This window comes from Dermacentor variabilis, chromosome 3 (assembly GCF_050947875.1).
Source record: "Dermacentor variabilis isolate Ectoservices chromosome 3, ASM5094787v1, whole genome shotgun sequence".
NCBI classification, from domain to species: Eukaryota; Metazoa; Arthropoda; class Arachnida; order Ixodida; family Ixodidae; genus Dermacentor; species Dermacentor variabilis.
The window spans coordinates 230,457,014-230,473,293 of NC_134570.1; the positions used below are offsets into that span (position 1 = coordinate 230,457,014).

Below are 16,280 nucleotides of genomic sequence, written 5' to 3' on the forward strand. Positions count from 1 at the left end.
TGGCTCCTCCGGGAACCGTGGTGCATGCGATCGGTGTGGCAGCAGGAACCATATCGCGTCTTACAGGAACTGTCCAGCAAGAAATCGGCGATGCAACGCCTGCCACACGTTGGGCCGTTTCGCTTCGATATGTCGAAAGACCCGAACAGCGGTGCACCACGTCTCTTCCGCAGAGACGCCGTCTTCGTCAACTTCCGCAGGGCAGCCGTCCGCGTCTGTCTTGACGGTAAGCGCTTTTGAAACTAAAAAAGATTTGGAAGTTCCGGTCGTAGTTAACGGCGTCTCCATGCGACTGCTGGTGGATACGGGAGCGTCTGTGTCATTCATGACGGCCGAAGATTTTACAAATCACTTTGGTCGACAGCACAGGCTGTCACAAACAACAGTGGACTTGAGAAATTCCTCCAAGCAACGCATCGACATTCAAGGCCTGTTTCAAGCCACTGTCCAGTTTTTTCATTCAAGGCTTCAAGTTTTCATTCAAGTACATTCAAGGCCTGTTTCAGCCACTGTCCATGCTCTGTCACGTTCCACGTAACGACTACAGGAACATCACTGCTGGGTTTAGACGCCATCCAACGCTTGGGCATACGATTGACGGTACGTCGCTGACATGTCATCTACCTTCGCTTCCTCCAGTACAGAGCCCCACAGGTGTGCCTCCGGGTTTTGATCACCACTTCAGTGACGAGTTGGGTCTCGTCAACAACTTTGTGCACCGAATTCATCGGCAGCAAGATGCGAAACCAGTATCTTCAAAGTTGCGCCGACTACCCCTGGCTCTCCGTGATCAGGGCACAAATGAATTGCGACGTCTCGAGGACTGCGACGTCATCGAGCACGTCGAGGCTTCTGAGTGGGTGTCTCCAATCGTGGTGGTGCGCAAGAAGGATGGAACCATGCGGCTCTGTGTAGATCTAGGGGAACAGGACAGTCTTGTGCCTCAAGTTCAAGAAAGAGTCTTGCAGAAACAGTGGCAGACTAAACAGTACGTAGACAAACGTAGAGGTGCTCAGGCAACTCGTGTCAAGGTGGGAGACACCGTCAGAATTAGATTTAACAGGAAAGGATTTTGTAAGTTGTGGGGATCGCACGCGCATCCCGATATCTCCGCAGCGGCCACGCGGTTATCACGCGATAATCACGTGCTCGCTCGCGGAGGGTAGCGGGTAGAGGGCACCTTCGCCGCTCCCGCTACTCTTCGCGCCTGGCCGCGACGCTGCAGCCAAGGCACCCCGTTCCCTCCTTTCTTGGAACCGGGGAGACTCCCTCTCCGCCGCTCGGGGAGAAGCGCTATTCCCCCGATGCACCGTGGTCTTTCGGCTGAGGAGCTTGCGACTGGCCGCATCTCAATTCAGCCGCTGAGACCGCCGCACGCCGTCCCCCTGTTGCGCTCGGCCTTTGTGTGCGACTCACCGCCCCAGGGCCCGAGCGCGGATCCACTCTGGGTGAGCTGAACTCTTATCAGCCTCTTTTGTGGTTCCCACATTGTGCGGTTTGTTTCACCCCAGACGTGCGGAATGCTCCGCCGCTGTGGTTTTGTTTTGTGTTGTATTTGTATGTGTTGTGGCTGTTGTTGTCAGTTGGTATATTTGTACTCTAAGGTGAGTAAACACCTTAGGTCGAGACTCACCCTGTCCCCACTGGCCTGAACCCGCCGTGGTCGCAACTCACTGCGAACCGCGGGTTAGGGGTCACAGCTCTGACTGCTAGGGCTGCTGCGAAAGTGCTAGCGAGCGACTGCCGCTCCGACGGCGCTGTGCGATCCAGAGAAGGGTCAGGTGCGCACGCGCGAACCTGAGTAATACCCCTATATTTGGCGCCCAACGTGGGGCCAGAGGTGTGACAGGTTGAGTTTGTTTGAGTGACTGCCACTACACGAACGAACCATGGCAGCATACGGGGCTGACTTACAGCCGTTGTATACGCTGTCACAGGTTGCTACCAACAGGCAACAATTCGAAGCGGCGGTAACTGCTACCGCTCAGTCATGCCTTGCGGCGAACATTAGCCCTGGGAATTTTATAAGCTTCGAAGAGGATAGCGCTACACACGAGGCGCTCTCTCCGGCAGGATGTACCCTTGAAGGCGTGAGGCACATTACGCCGAACCCTTCGCCAGAGTTTGCGGAGAGCATGGAGCCACTGCGGTACACTTGCTCAACGCGTTCTGCTCCTGTGCCAGGCATTGCTGGCCAGAGCGAGCCTCAACAGGCAATGTTGCACGATGCGATGCGCTTGATTGAGAGGTTGACAGGTGCCGTGCAGAACACTCTGCTGCCATCTGCGGCCGCTGCTAGACCGAGAGTGAGGGTGGACTTACCCACCTACAGCGGGTATCATGATTCAGTTAGCGTCAACGAATACCTCGATCGCGTGCCGACTTACCAGCGCGCAACGGGGCTGTCCGATGGCGAGATACTGGAACGCGTCGTATCAGTGTCGTCGACTGATCACGCTGCCCGCTGGTTCCGGCTCACTGGCTACCGGTCTAGCACGCTGGCTGAGTTCCGAGCGACTTTACGCGAGGAATTCCTGCCCGCAGATTACGAGCGTCGTCTGCGGCGCGAGTTGGAGCTACGTACTCAGCATCCGGACGAATCCTTGCTCGAGTACGTAAGGGCGATGGACGAACTTTATCGTACCGCTGACCCTTCTGCTCCGAACTGCGATAAGGTGGAGAGAGTCACGCGACAAGCTCATCCCACCTTCGCAGCGTACCTAAGAGGCAGCAAGTTCAGGGATTTGGATGAGCTGGCCTCGGAGGCAAAGCGCATACAGGCGGACATACTCGCCTTGCGCTCATACCGACCTCCACCCCCAGCGTCGAGGGCACTTGAGCCGCGATGCGCGTGGAACGGGGACACTTTTCGCACTCGTTCCGGTGGAGGTGGTGCGGTTGCTTTCAGTGACGGACAACTGAGAAACGGTTGGGACTTATCTGACCGGGCTCTCGACCCGTACACTTATGCCATGCGTGCAGCACGCGCTGCCGATGGCCGAGGTATGCAGAATCGTGGTCGACATGCCGGCTCGATGATGCGAGAGCAGAGCGTGCCTGCAAGGGAGCAGTCGACAGAGAGGAACAACGGTCAAACGGCGCGAGGCACTGGACGCCAAGCCCGACAAAGGCCGGCTCTCCTCTGTTATCAGTGCAACCAGCCGGGGCACTTCGCCCGGGATTGCAGACAGCCTGCGAACCGAGAGCACGCGCTTTCGGGAAACGAGCGGGGCCGCCGGTGAGCAACGCTGCATGGCCGGCGGCGGTTACAGCGGCGCGAAGTGAGACACATGAACTCCTTGCCCCGCTGGCTTGTCGTTTCGGACCACCCAACGACACGCCAGTGCCGCTTATAGAGGTTACAGTCGCCCGGCGCAGGTTTTTTGCGCTGTTAGACACAGGAGCAAGCGCTTCACTATTTGGCGACGAGGTGTGTGAACATCTCCGTCGGAACGCTATCCGACTGAGAGAGAGTAATTTGACCTTCCGACTTGCCAGCGGCACGGCACACGTGAGCTGTGCTGCCAGGCTTGTGGTGCGGTGGGAGAAACGGGTGAGGCGACAGCGCCTCGCTCACCTTCCCGGCCGGTCGGTTCCTATAATTCTTGGTAGAGACTTCCTCGCCAAGACGGGCATTGTTATTGACGTCTGCAACGGAGGATATAGGGAGCGAGCATGTGGCACCCTGAAACCTTTCGTTTCATTTCAAAAAGCGTCAGAGACAACTTCGTTCGATGATGCTTCGCGCGCAGACCGACCAAATGATTGCCCGAAAAGGTCCCTCAGAACGGTTGCGGCCGGGTCGACATGCCGTCCGGCCAACCGCGCTGAGAAAAGAGGCGCGGAGGGGAACTGCTACCCTCCCGCAAAGCCCATAACCCCCGCTGCGGTGGCAGACTGTGCCGCAGTGAGGGGAGAACGATACCACCCGCTGCTGGACGACTCAAGCAGTTTGTCGGGGGAAGAAAAGGGTCGCCTCTCATCGCTTCTGACTGAATATGACGCCGTATTCATAGAGCGGCCTGGTTGCACTACGCTATACAGGCGCAAAATTGAGACAGGCGACGCCTCTCCGTGGAAGTGTAATCCTCGGCCGGTAAGTTTGGCTAAGAGGAAAGCACTAGACAGCGCTCTCGACGAACTGCTCGATACAGGCGTTGTTGAAAGGTCGGACAGCCCATGGGGTTTTCCTGTGGTGTTGGTTCCTAAAAAGGATGGGACGCCCCGCCTTTGTGTTGACTATCGCCGCCTGAACGAGGTGACACGCAAGGACGCATATCCGCTTCCTAGCATTCCCTCGATCGTATCCAACGTTGGCGGAGCGAAGTACTTCACTACGCTCGATGCAAGCAGAGGATACTTTCAGGTGGAGGTAGATCCCTGTGACCGAGAGAAGACTGCCTTCACTTGTCACAGGGGACTTTTCCAGTTTACCCGTATGCCATTCGGACTTGTCGGTGCGCCTGCGACTTACCAGCGCCTGATGGACCGTGTCTTGGGTGACGCAAGGTGGCACCACGCTCTTGCTTACCTGGACGATGTTGTGGTATACTCGCGTACCTTTGATGGGCACTTACACCATCTCAGGGACGTGTTGGAGCGTCTGAGGTCTGCGGGGACAACGCTAAACCCGACCAAGACCCAGATCGCAGCAACCCGAGTAACGCTACTGGGGTTTAAACTTGATAACGGACGCCTTCTGCCGTGTGATGACAAGGTTCAGGCATTATTGAACTTCCCGTCACCGGCAGACATAGGCGGACTGAGACGCTTTTTGGGGCTGGCGAACTTCTATCGACAGTTCATCCCAAACTGCGCTGCACTGCAAGCCCCCTTGACAATGCTGTTGAGGAAAGGTGAGCAGTGGAGGTGGGGTCCCGAGCAAGAGGAGGCACTGCGCAACCTCGTAAACGCGCTCGTGGAAACCACCGAGTTAAGGCTACCAGACTTGAACAAAGAATTTGTCATACATACGGACGCCAGCGACCTTGGCCTAGGAGCGGTTTTTCTCCAACAGCACGAAGGTAGTTTGCGCCCGGTAGCTTTTGCCAGCCGCTCTTTGACTCCCGCAGAGAGAAATTACTCCGTGACCGAAAAGGAATGTCTGGCGATCATTTTCGCTCTCAAAAAGTTCGACTACTATATTGATGGAGTCCCATTCATAATTGAGACCGATCATATGGCACTAACTTGGCTTAGGCGCTTAGGAGAGCCGAGCGGCCGGCTCGCGCGATGGGCACTTCTCCTGCAGCGATACGATTTTACCGTTCGCTACAGGAGAGGAAAGAACAACGTTGTGGCGGACGCACTTTCGCGCGCGCCCGTTGACTGTGAGAAGAGTAACATTACTACTCAACTCACCTCGCCCGAAACTGAGCTTGAGAGCGGACTAACCGCTGCGACGATTGAGGGTGTCAGGAGGGGTAACATTAATACCCATCGTGACCCCTCAGTGATTCAGCCTAAGAGCAGAGTAACTGCTACAATGCTCGACGGCGCTGGTCCCGAAGGAAGGGCAGACGAACCCCCTTCGCAGGACGAAAGCGTGAACCACTTGGACTGCGTCAGTTCAGTGGGGAGCGTGTTCGGCAGAAAGGAGCTGTTAGAGGCACAGCGGGAGGATCCGTTTTGTAAGAAAGTGTTTGAGGGGCTCCGGGAGCCCGGCGGCGCGGCCGCGGCGCACATGGACGCAGCTGGTATTGCTGTGGGTGCGCGGCGCTCCGAAACAGCTGGTAATGCTGTGAGCGCGTTGGATTCCTACCTGCTAGACTCTGACGGCGTCCTGCTGAGATACATTCCCGCGGAGAAGGATACACACGAGTCCTTCAAAGCGGTGATTCCACGCACGCTGAGAGGAGCACTTTTACGCTACTTTCACGATACGTGCATCGCCGGGCATGCAAGTGGCCCTAAGACTTATCTGAAGTTGTGCCGCTTTGCTACCTGGCCTGGAATGAAGCGGGATGTGATGCGCTACGCCCGCTCTTGCAACGTGTGCCAACGCGTGAAGCCGCGTGGTGGACGCCCACCCGGGCTCATGCAGCCGATCAATAGCCGAACACCGTGGCAAATTGCGGCATGTGACGTCATGGGGCCTTACCCCAGATCACCGAGCGGGAACCGATTCCTTCTCGTAGTCACAGACCATTTCAGCAAGTGGGTGGAACTGTTCCCCCTACGGAAGCTGACGGCACGCGTATACCCATGGGAAAGCTGATCGAGGTGTTTACACGATTCGGCGATCCTGAGCAGCTGATAACGGACAATGCGTCCTACTTCACTGCCAAACTCTTCGTGGACTCTTGTGCAGCTCTCGGCATTAAGCACAGGAGAACAACCACGTACCATGCCCAGGCGAATCCCACTGAGCGTGTGAACCGCAACATCAAGCACATGCTAGTTGCATTTGCGGGGACGCACAATGAGTGGGACGCTTGTCTTCCTGAAATTGGATTTGCAATCAGGTCGACAGTGAATCGATCGACTGGTTATACACCCGCCACCCTCAACCTTGGGAGGGAGCTGTTGAATCCGGTAGAACTTACTCTACCGGAACGAAGCAGCACGGAACTGGTTGTTTCGTCGGCACGCGCCGATTATGCGACTGGGCTGCGCGCGAAGGTAACGGAGGCTTTACGAAAAGCGCGACGGAACCTGAGCACTGCACGTGCCGAGCAGAAAGCGCAGTACGACCGCTTTCATCGGGAAGTTCACTACAAAGTGGGCGACCTGGTGTTGAGACGGAATCACGTCCTGAGCGACGCCAGTAAGAAATTCTCAGCTTCTCTGGCGCCGAAATGGACAGGACCGTACCGGGTGCGAGAGACTGTCTCTTCGCTCGTGTACAGGCTGGCGGACTTGAAGCTAAGACCGATCAGCCGACCGGTGCATGTCTGCGATCTCAAACCCTACTATGACAGAGGGAACTAGTGGCCCGAAGAGAACGCTCTCCCGCGCCCGCAGGCAGCGGCATCGGGTGGCACAGCTCGACGTTCGAGCCCAGTGCGGCGTTATAACTTGCGATCTCAGCAGAACTAACTCTGTCCGGTTCGCGGAGGCTATTTTATTGTGCACGATATCGGACGGAACGCTCCTCCGATGTCTAGCATGCAGGCTTCCAGAGCGAGCACGCGCTTTCTCTTTGGAAGAAGCGAGAGGGGCTAACAGAATTGTCGCAGCAGCAGACCGCCCGTCGGGAGCCGTGCAACAGCATTCAAGCAAGAAGAAAAGACCGTCTCCGCTGTGGGTACGAACGAGCAGGCCTCAAGCAGTCAGCAGTGCAGTTCAGACAACAGGCGGCGAGAAAAGAAGATCCTCCGGCAGCTAACAGCGAGGTGAGAGGTGCAGCGGGCGACTTCCTGTCCGGAATGGTCGCAGAGGCGCAGAATTCGCCGAACCGCGCCGCAGAACTCCGCGACTGAGTTGCGAGCCCCGCAACCAAGTACCCAGCCTCAAAGCCGAGCGAAAGACTTCGCCCGCAGGGACAGAGTGGACCCCTGCTGCGCAGCGAGGTGCAAGCCATCGTCAGGGGTGAGTCGGCACGCCTTTGCCGATCTTGCGTGCCGACACCCGCGAGGGTGCGCAACAACAGAGAGAGCTGTGGCGGAACGAACAGAAAGAAACGCGTTCGCCAATACCAGAGGACAACGAACCCCGGGAACACCAAAAGAGCTGTCCTGCGCCATATCGAGGCTGGTTCGGGGATTGCGTCAGTCTGGTCGAGGCAGCCAAAAGAAATCCAGGAGCCCTTTCGCCACCACGGACCCGGCACGTCCGACTGGGCAGGTGACGCCGCCGAGACGCTAGGTGACCCGGACCCAACAGCCTTCTTGCCTCCTGCTGCGTCCCGTTACTGGCAAGCTGCTCCGTGGCATCGTTCAATGTTCCGGCCTGGCTCGCGACCACCTACACGGCGGCAACGACGGTCTGCAGCTAGAGCTGCTCCCTCACCAACACGGACTCAAACCGTGTTGCTGTCGGAGTAGCATGTCCCTCTCGCAGGAAAGCCTCAGGCGACGGCGGCCTCTTAGCGGCTAAAGGGTTATTTTAAGGAGGGGGGGATGTGGGGATCGCACGCGCATCCCGATATCTCCGCAGCGGCCACGCGGTTATCACGCGATAATCACGTGCTCGCTCGCGGAGGGTAGCGGGTAGAGGGCACCTTCGCCGCTCCCGCTACTCTTCGCGCCTGGCCGCGACGCTGCAGCCAAGGCACCCCGTTCCCTCCTTTCTTGGAACCGGGGAGACTCCCTCTCCGCCGCTCGGGGAGAAGCGCTATTCCCCCGATGCACCGTGGTCTTTCGGCTGAGGAGCTTGCGACTGGCCGCATCTCAATTCAGCCGCTGAGACCGCCGCACGCCGTCCCCCTGTTGCGCTCGGCCTTTGTGTGCGACTCACCGCCCCAGGGCCCGAGCGCGGATCCACTCTGGGTGAGCTGAACTCTTATCAGCCTCTTTTGTGGTTCCCACATTGTGCGGTTTGTTTCACCCCAGACGTGCGGAATGCTCCGCCGCTGTGGTTTTGTTTTGTGTTGTATTTGTATGTGTTGTGGCTGTTGTTGTCAGTTGGTATATTTGTACTCTAAGGTGAGTAAACACCTTAGGTCGAGACTCACCCTGTCCCCACTGGCCTGAACCCGCCGTGGTCGCAACTCACTGCGAACCGCGGGTTAGGGGTCACAGCTCTGACTGCTAGGGCTGCTGCGAAAGTGCTAGCGAGCGACTGCCGCTCCGACGGCGCTGTGCGATCCAGAGAAGGGTCAGGTGCGCACGCGTGAACCTGAGTAATACCCCTATAAAGTACAGTAAACCTCGTACAGTTAAAGCCCAGATAGGACCATCTGTTTTTGTACTCAGTGATGGGAAGACGTGGCATGTGTCTAAGTTAACCCTAGTGATGAAGGATCCAGCAGGTAGTACATTGTGTACAAGTGATAGAGACTTTTTGTACTCATATTAAAATCTGGATAGTCATTCTGACGACTCGTCTGTAGTGACAGCGTCTTCTCATAGTTATAAGCATCAGCTAAGTAGTTCGTCTGACTGTATCACTTCCGAGTCTGCACAGTCGGCAGTCGTCTCTGATTCCGTGGGGGAATCGGTAGCCTCCCAGGACTTGTTGAGACTTCGAGAGGAGCTTCCTGGGCAACCCTCTCCAGTTTTCAGCGACAACCACATTCAATTCTCCAACCAGGGGGAGGGAAATAGTAGTAGGACGACTGGGTCTTTAAAGTCGACTGATACGCGTCGCAACCCCCAAAGTTCTTCTGAGGTACGCACGCGTCCTCATCGTGACAGAAAACGGCCTCCGTGGCTTGATGATTTTGTTTTCCGAGTGTAGAGCGTATTGCCGTCTCAGGCAATTCGCATGTTTCATTAACACAGGTATAAAATGTGTTCCTTGTTGCGGTGCAGTGAGTCTTGTGCCGTGTTCCTTGTCAGATTTTGTTTTGACTGACTGCCTGTGTTTTGGTGCCCAAGTCTGCAGTGGTGCGCGTGTGTGTGAACATGGGGGGAACGAACTGAATTTGTCCTTGGACTTAAGTGCGCGTTTCACTATATGCTTGCTTTGTTTCCAGGGGGGGATGATGTAGTATAGTGTCGCCCCCTGCCAGATCTCTGTGTTATTATACATTTATGTTTTGTAGTAGTTTAGCTAGATGGCGCACCCCCTTCTGTCATGTGACGAGCTTGGACCAATCAGGAGGTGTCATCTGGCGTGTGAAGTCCTTTTAAGTAACAAACGGCCGCGAGCCGGCTCAGTCTTCGTTCCGGTTTTCATCAGGAGCAGTTAGCTCCGAGTCTCCCTCACTGCGTCGGCGCTCGCCGCGCGTTCGCTGGGCAAGGGCCCCCACTTGCCTGCCGCTGCCGACACAACACTGGGACACACGGTATATACATACTTTCAGCACTTCATTTCGGGCTGAAAAGAAATGAAGCTAGCTAGCACTATTTCTTGCATGAGAGCACCGCATTCACAAGTGCAATGTTGAAACCTACGTGAGCTTTGCTCCCTTGCGAGCAGACTTGCACATTCAAAGTAGGTTATCGCTGCAGGAACGGAGCATAAATATGCATTCGCGTCACCAAATAAAATTGGATGATACGACCCGTAAACTCTTCAAAACGCACACGGCATTTAAGACGCACAAGAGTGTCGCAAAATGCACCAAGACTGCAGCAAAACACGCATGTATACAACGCGCCAAAACAGATAAGCGGACAGTGCTTCGTCGCCCCGTCCGCGCCGTGCTGACCGAGCAAAGTGCGACAGCAGCGCCACGAGATGCGAGGATCGGTGGCGGGTCGACGCCATAGAGTTAATGGTTTTTTCGAACTTCCTGCCTCCCAGTGTTTACCGCACGGAATGAGATGTCTGAAAAATTTGGAGCGTGCCGCCGAAGGAATCGCATCGCGGTGGCTCTCTGTAACACCGGCGTTTCGATCGCTCCTGCTGCTCCTGTCAGTATACCTGCTGTATACCGCTCCTGTCAGTATACCTGCTGCGCGAGCATAGAAGAATGGTTTTAACGCGATAGCGTTAAGGAGCTCGTGTCGCAGAAAAGGCGCCGTCTTCGGTGTCGGCGTCCGCGGCGTTGGCCGTGAGCGATAAATCACGGCAGGCACTTCATAAATAAAAAGCAACTTCCAAGATGGGCTGGGTGGGAATCGAACCAGGGTCTCTGGAGTGTGAGACGGAGACGCTACCACTCAGCCACGAGTTCGATGCTTGAAAGCGGTACAAAAGCGCTTCTAGTGAATGCGGTGTTGTCTTAGAAACGTGCCGTAGAAAGTTATACTGCGGTGTATATCGGTAATTATGAGCATGTAGCTTACAGAAGTCGCAGTTACAAGAGTAGCGAAGTACGTTTCCGCTACGTTTTTTCTGCGCTTACCGCACACGCAGAGCCATCTTGCGGCAAACACAAAAGACCCCCTCCTCTCAATGTACGGCGCTGCCCCGACAGGTGGCGCGCCACGCGCGCATTGGGGCTGTGCGGGGACCGATGCCAGGCGCGTCGCGGCCCCCACTCCCTCTCCCCTGACGACGCTTCGCCGTGCTCCCACACGGGTTGCAGAATCAAGCGCCGTTCCTTTCTTTAGATTACTATCTATCTATCTCGATCTCTGCCCGTGCCGATACCGACGTTTGGCTGGCGTATGTTGTTTCCCCCTCCGAGTTCTTTGGTTCGCTCCGTTTGCTCAGGCGCACGTTTCGTTGCCGCGCCGAACGCTGCGTTGCTCAACGCTCACCGCGTGATAGGTGGGCGCAAAGTCCGATGCGGGGCGCCTCGTAAGTGATCGCTGCGCCGTAGCGCATTGTCTTACACCCCTTGGCGGGTCGACGGGAACGCTGTCGCGTTCGACTCTTGAAGGCGAAGCTTAAGCGTCCTCCAATTTTTCAGGCGTCGTGCGCGCGCCCCGTATGTAAAACAACAACACGCCCTTGATTGTTGAAGTTCTGGCGTGAAATTATTTAACATTAAAGCCAACCTATTATGTTGCTTCCAACGAGTTCGATTTGTCTGTGCCGTCTTTTATTCGCTAACGCCGACGGCCGACGGTAACCGCACGTTTAACACGTACGTCGTTTGGCATTTTATGCACTTTTAGACAAAATGCTCGAAAAAGTTATTGAGTCAGACGCTCTGAATGTTTGCCAAGATAGACTCTAGTGACACCAGTAGTGGCTTTTGCCGCAGGTAGAATATATACTAGCATATTCCAAGTGCTGATGTTATGTTTAGAAGAAATTCTATTTTCAGTCTTATCATAGACCAAGAAGTCTATAGCTGTTTGTAGCCGTTCCAAGAAGTTTTTAAGAGGTTCTGTGTTTCGTGGGAAGGCATCATCTGCTTGGGAAGGCATCATCTGCTATGCCCTTAATGACATGTGCAACTTTATCAGGTTCGGACATCTTCGGATCCATAGAGTTTCCTACAAAAACTCTATGTTCGGATTCACTTTGCGGCACAGAGTGAGCACATCCTGGATGTACGTCAGGTAGGATTCAGTGCACCTCTGGACACGCGAAGCGAGGTCTTCTTGGGCGGCGCGTTGACGTCCAACAGGCTTGCCAAACAAATCCTTGAGCTTCTATTTACAAATGTCCCAGCTGGTATAAGTTCCTCCTCGTGGGTCTGAAACCAGACGCGTGCCGTGCCCACGAGGTAAAATATCAAATTAGCGAGCACGATGGTCTGATCCCAGTGGTTGCTGGAGCTCACCCGATCATATAGTTAAAGTCGTATGCAGTCTTCAACATCAGTGTCGTCGGTGCCAGAAAAGCTTCCTGGGTCGCGGTGTTGTGCTATAATGACGGTGGGCATGGGTGTCGACGGGCCCGAAGCATCCTCGCCTTGTGCTGGCATTGTAGATGCAGCCAAGGAGCGTCCGCTGCGTAAATCCGCCTTGATAATGATACCGCAACCTCCACCAAAATGTTACGGGTTTAAAAACAGTCGGACGTATATTTACAGGATATTTACAATGATTGCAGCAGCTGCCAAGATGGTGGACAGCGCTCGAAGCCCAGAACGTCGTCTTCTTCCGACCAAGCTGAAAACAACTTCGTCAGCGTGTCACAATATTGATTATCAAGACATCTTGTAGGCGGCTAATTGACGAATGTGTTCAGTGGGGACGGCGTCTCGTAGACGTGCGAGGTTCGGACGTTAAAGGGTCACTAAAGGTAAATACTAAGTCGACGTGGATTCTTTAAATACCATTCTAGAAACCTCGCAACGCTTGTTTCGTGCCAAGAAAAGACTTAGTTCACGAGAAAATTGTATCAGTGGGGTCCGAATTCCTTTTTCGAAATTCAAATCTCCCCCAGACAACCCGGGCAATGGTGACATTTCACACACCATCACCGCTCTTTGCTGCCATTGGTGAGTAAAACGGCGCCCGACAGACGGCGGCACCGAGCCAAGAAAGAGCGGCGGATTCGCCGCTGCAGCTGCTTTTTGGTCAAGCGGCGTAGACCGTTCAGGCATCTCGCGACATCACATGGAAGTTGAATTCTCTGCTACTTGCAGTTTGTGCGAGTTTCGCGAGCCAGCAAAACCACTCCAGCACTACGATTAGGAAAGTACTGAAACGCGAAAGCGTGGCGGCCCAGAGAGTCGAGTGAAAACGAAACCTTTCGCCCGCCCGCGTCGTTCAACGGTAATATTAATGAGTTGTTTTTTCTGAACATGAAATCGAACTGGACAAGTAGCATTTTATTTGACCTTATAATACAATACGAGGATACTTTTTGCAACGAGTAGTTGAGTACTAGAGACAGTATTTAACTGAGGAGTGCTTTCGTCATCGTGCTTGAATGTCCCGGGGGAGTCTCTAATCATGTCCCGCCTTTACCTCGATTTCTAGTTTATTAAGGCTCTCTTCGCGAGAACACCGACACCTTAGATATTCTCGAGCACTAATCTAACACTTAAGCTTTACTTCGTATTTGCCTTTAGTGTCCCTTCACGCTTTGGCGACTAAACAAAACCTGCCGCAGACTGCTTCAGACGATTACCCTAGCCCGTTTACTCTGTAGCATATAATACGTGGCTGCCTTTTGGGAAGCCTCTCAAAGCACAGAATTAATCACCGCTCGTCGAGACTTAAGGCTCTTAGGATGATTAGCCAATTCCAGCCTACGAGCGGCTACGCTTTATCAAGTACACTGATAGCGCCGGCGGGACAAGCTTTGTGGCCATGTTCAGTGCGCAGGGATAGCTTTTAACTTTTGCTTTTTTGTTTTGCTGACGTCATCACTAAGTCACCGCGGGAAGTTTGAAAAGTTTAAGGTCTCTACGCCATGTGGTGGCGCTCACGCGAGCTAAACCCAGATGTCCAGGAAAGCTGGATACGGTATTTACCGGTCTGTTGTGCATAGCCTTCTGGACTACGGCTGCGTAGTTCATGGCTCAGCCAGACACTCTTACATTAGACGATTTGATCCAGTACACAACCTTGGAATGTGTAAGTCACTGGCAAGTGGTGTGTACAGAATATAACCTGTCTCAAGTTTATATGTCGACTGCAATGAGCCTTCCTTACAGCAGCACCGAGCGTTACTCACTTTTTCCTACGTACTCAGAATTCAGTTATCACTGCTACACAAAAGCTACAATGTCGTCACACAATGCAACTCACGCTTACATTACACAAATAAACCGAACATGATTCACCCATTTACGACATGAGGAATACTGTCAGACTTATAATGTTCCTCAGGAGGTCCTGCAGGTTCCTGAAAAGCCACAAAGATTGGCCCCGTCATGCAATTTCACACAGCTATGCGATTGGACACTAACACACCTAAAAAAAAAAGACACTCCACAAGAACACGATACAAGAATTCCGAGCTATTCAAGAAAAATATAACAATTACACGAAATTTTACACTGACGGCTCTAAAACACAAGAATGCATGGGTGTCAGAACCATAACGAAAAATTGTGAAAATAGCTTTCGGATAAATCATCTTGCTTCAATCTTTATACCACCGAAGTTGATGCGATATGGACGGCAGTTAATGAAAAATTACCACCGACAAGCAGAAGAATGCTATTTTTACCGATTCGTTAAGTGCACTCTAAACTTCAACTCTGTGTCTGAACGTCTGCATGGTGATATCTTAAGCATGCTCTTTAATAACTTCCCATAACACTTCCATACAAAGACATTATCCAAGTGATTCGTAAGGCCCCGACATCAAAATGGCAACAAGAATGGAACTCGTGCACAAATAAGTTACATATGACTAAACTCCTGCTCGGCAAGTAAAAATTGTGCAGTCACCAAGAACGGTTCTATGAGGTGATCTTATGTCGACTTCGAATTGGACACACGCATTTAACACATAATTTTCTACTTCGAAAAGAAAACCTACGAACTTTTGAGAAATGCCATGAATTGCTTACAGTAAATCACATTATTATGTCATGTCCACACACTGAAACACAGAAGCGGAAACATTTAAACAACTTGTATTACTTGCATATACCTTTACACCCTGCCTTAATGGGCGCCTGAAACAGTTCGGACAAATTTTGTTGACGCATAGAGTACAGCTAAAGTTAAGTATTCGCACCACAATTCGTGTGAAGCGTCTCATATTAAGAGAGCTATGGATGATTACAAGTTACCCTCCTCCATGTCCATGCATTTTCTTCTCGACTCGTTCGCAGAGTGATCGGGTCTAAGCTCCGCCTTCGCTGGCTCTGCGTCATGATGGCACGTCGTGTCGTCTACTTCCTGTTCTCGAGGAGCAAGCGCGCAAAGACTCTCCAACCTCTCTACCAGCTAGAGCTTGTGGGGTCTCTCCTCCCGTACTCTTGGGACAAAGGAACGACAGTACAGTAGTGCAAACAATCACAAGGGCATTTATTGCACCTTTCATAAATCAATGCCTGCTAGCCGAGTTGCTATCCGCAAAACATGCCGATGGGCGCGCGACAAATCTAGAAGTCCGACTCACCGCGACCGGAAGCGGGCGAATATGTTCGCCCCATGCTGGATCCCAACGCCTGGTCCTTCGCGTGTACGGTCACGCGAATCGTGGCGCGTTCGAAGGCGGCCACGCGAGGCGGTCTCGCAGAAGCATGGGTCGGCGCGCGGGACGTCCTCGCTGTTAGCCGACCCGCCGGGAAAAGCCCAAGCGCCTTTCTTTCCCGCGCCTAAGTAACCCCGCCGCAGCGCAACACTAGCGGCATCTCTCGCACTGCGCTTCAACCACTCCAACCGCCGCGGGCGCCAGGCCACGCAGCGGGCGAAGCCGCCCTGCAGGAGACGAGCTATGCGGGAAAACTAGATCTCAGGGGAGGCGTGAGAGTCACGCATCCCCACATCCCCCCAACCTTAAATCACTACATATTCCGGCGAAACATTTCACACAGTCTAACATCAACACGTGCTTCGTGAACAAGGTGGTACATGCAACAGTGGCCGCGCCGAGGAAATGTCCACGCTGTCCATAGCACGCGAGCCGACATTGTCCTTGGGTGCACCGCTGGCGTCCGCCGGCCACAGCGGCAGCTTTGCAGACTCGACGGCACGATGCCAGGCCAGGACCCCGGAGACGATGACGCAGTAGTCGGTACGAACAAGCGTCGCTCGCACCGACGCGCCCTGCTGGGAAGAGCCGCCGTAGCTGTCGGTGACCGCCGGCTCTTTTGTCCGCCGCCGAAGTCGCTGCGCCGAACTGGCCACAGCATCACCATCGCCCGGGGTGACTCGATCGTAGTCCGGGGCAGCAGCGCAGACGATGTGCAGGTGACAGCAAGC

At 54.0% G+C, this 16,280-nt stretch overlaps 1 protein-coding gene across 1 annotated transcript; it reads left to right on the forward strand.

Moving 5' to 3' along the window:
- Nucleotides 1–5,485: 5,485 nt before the first annotated feature.
- Nucleotides 5,486–6,217, forward strand: LOC142575045 (protein NYNRIN-like). Its single transcript, XM_075684012.1, has one exon. The coding sequence runs from the start codon at nt 5,486–5,488 to the stop codon at nt 6,215–6,217; it is 732 nt and encodes a 243-aa protein (XP_075540127.1).
- Nucleotides 6,218–16,280: the final 10,063 nt, after the last annotated feature.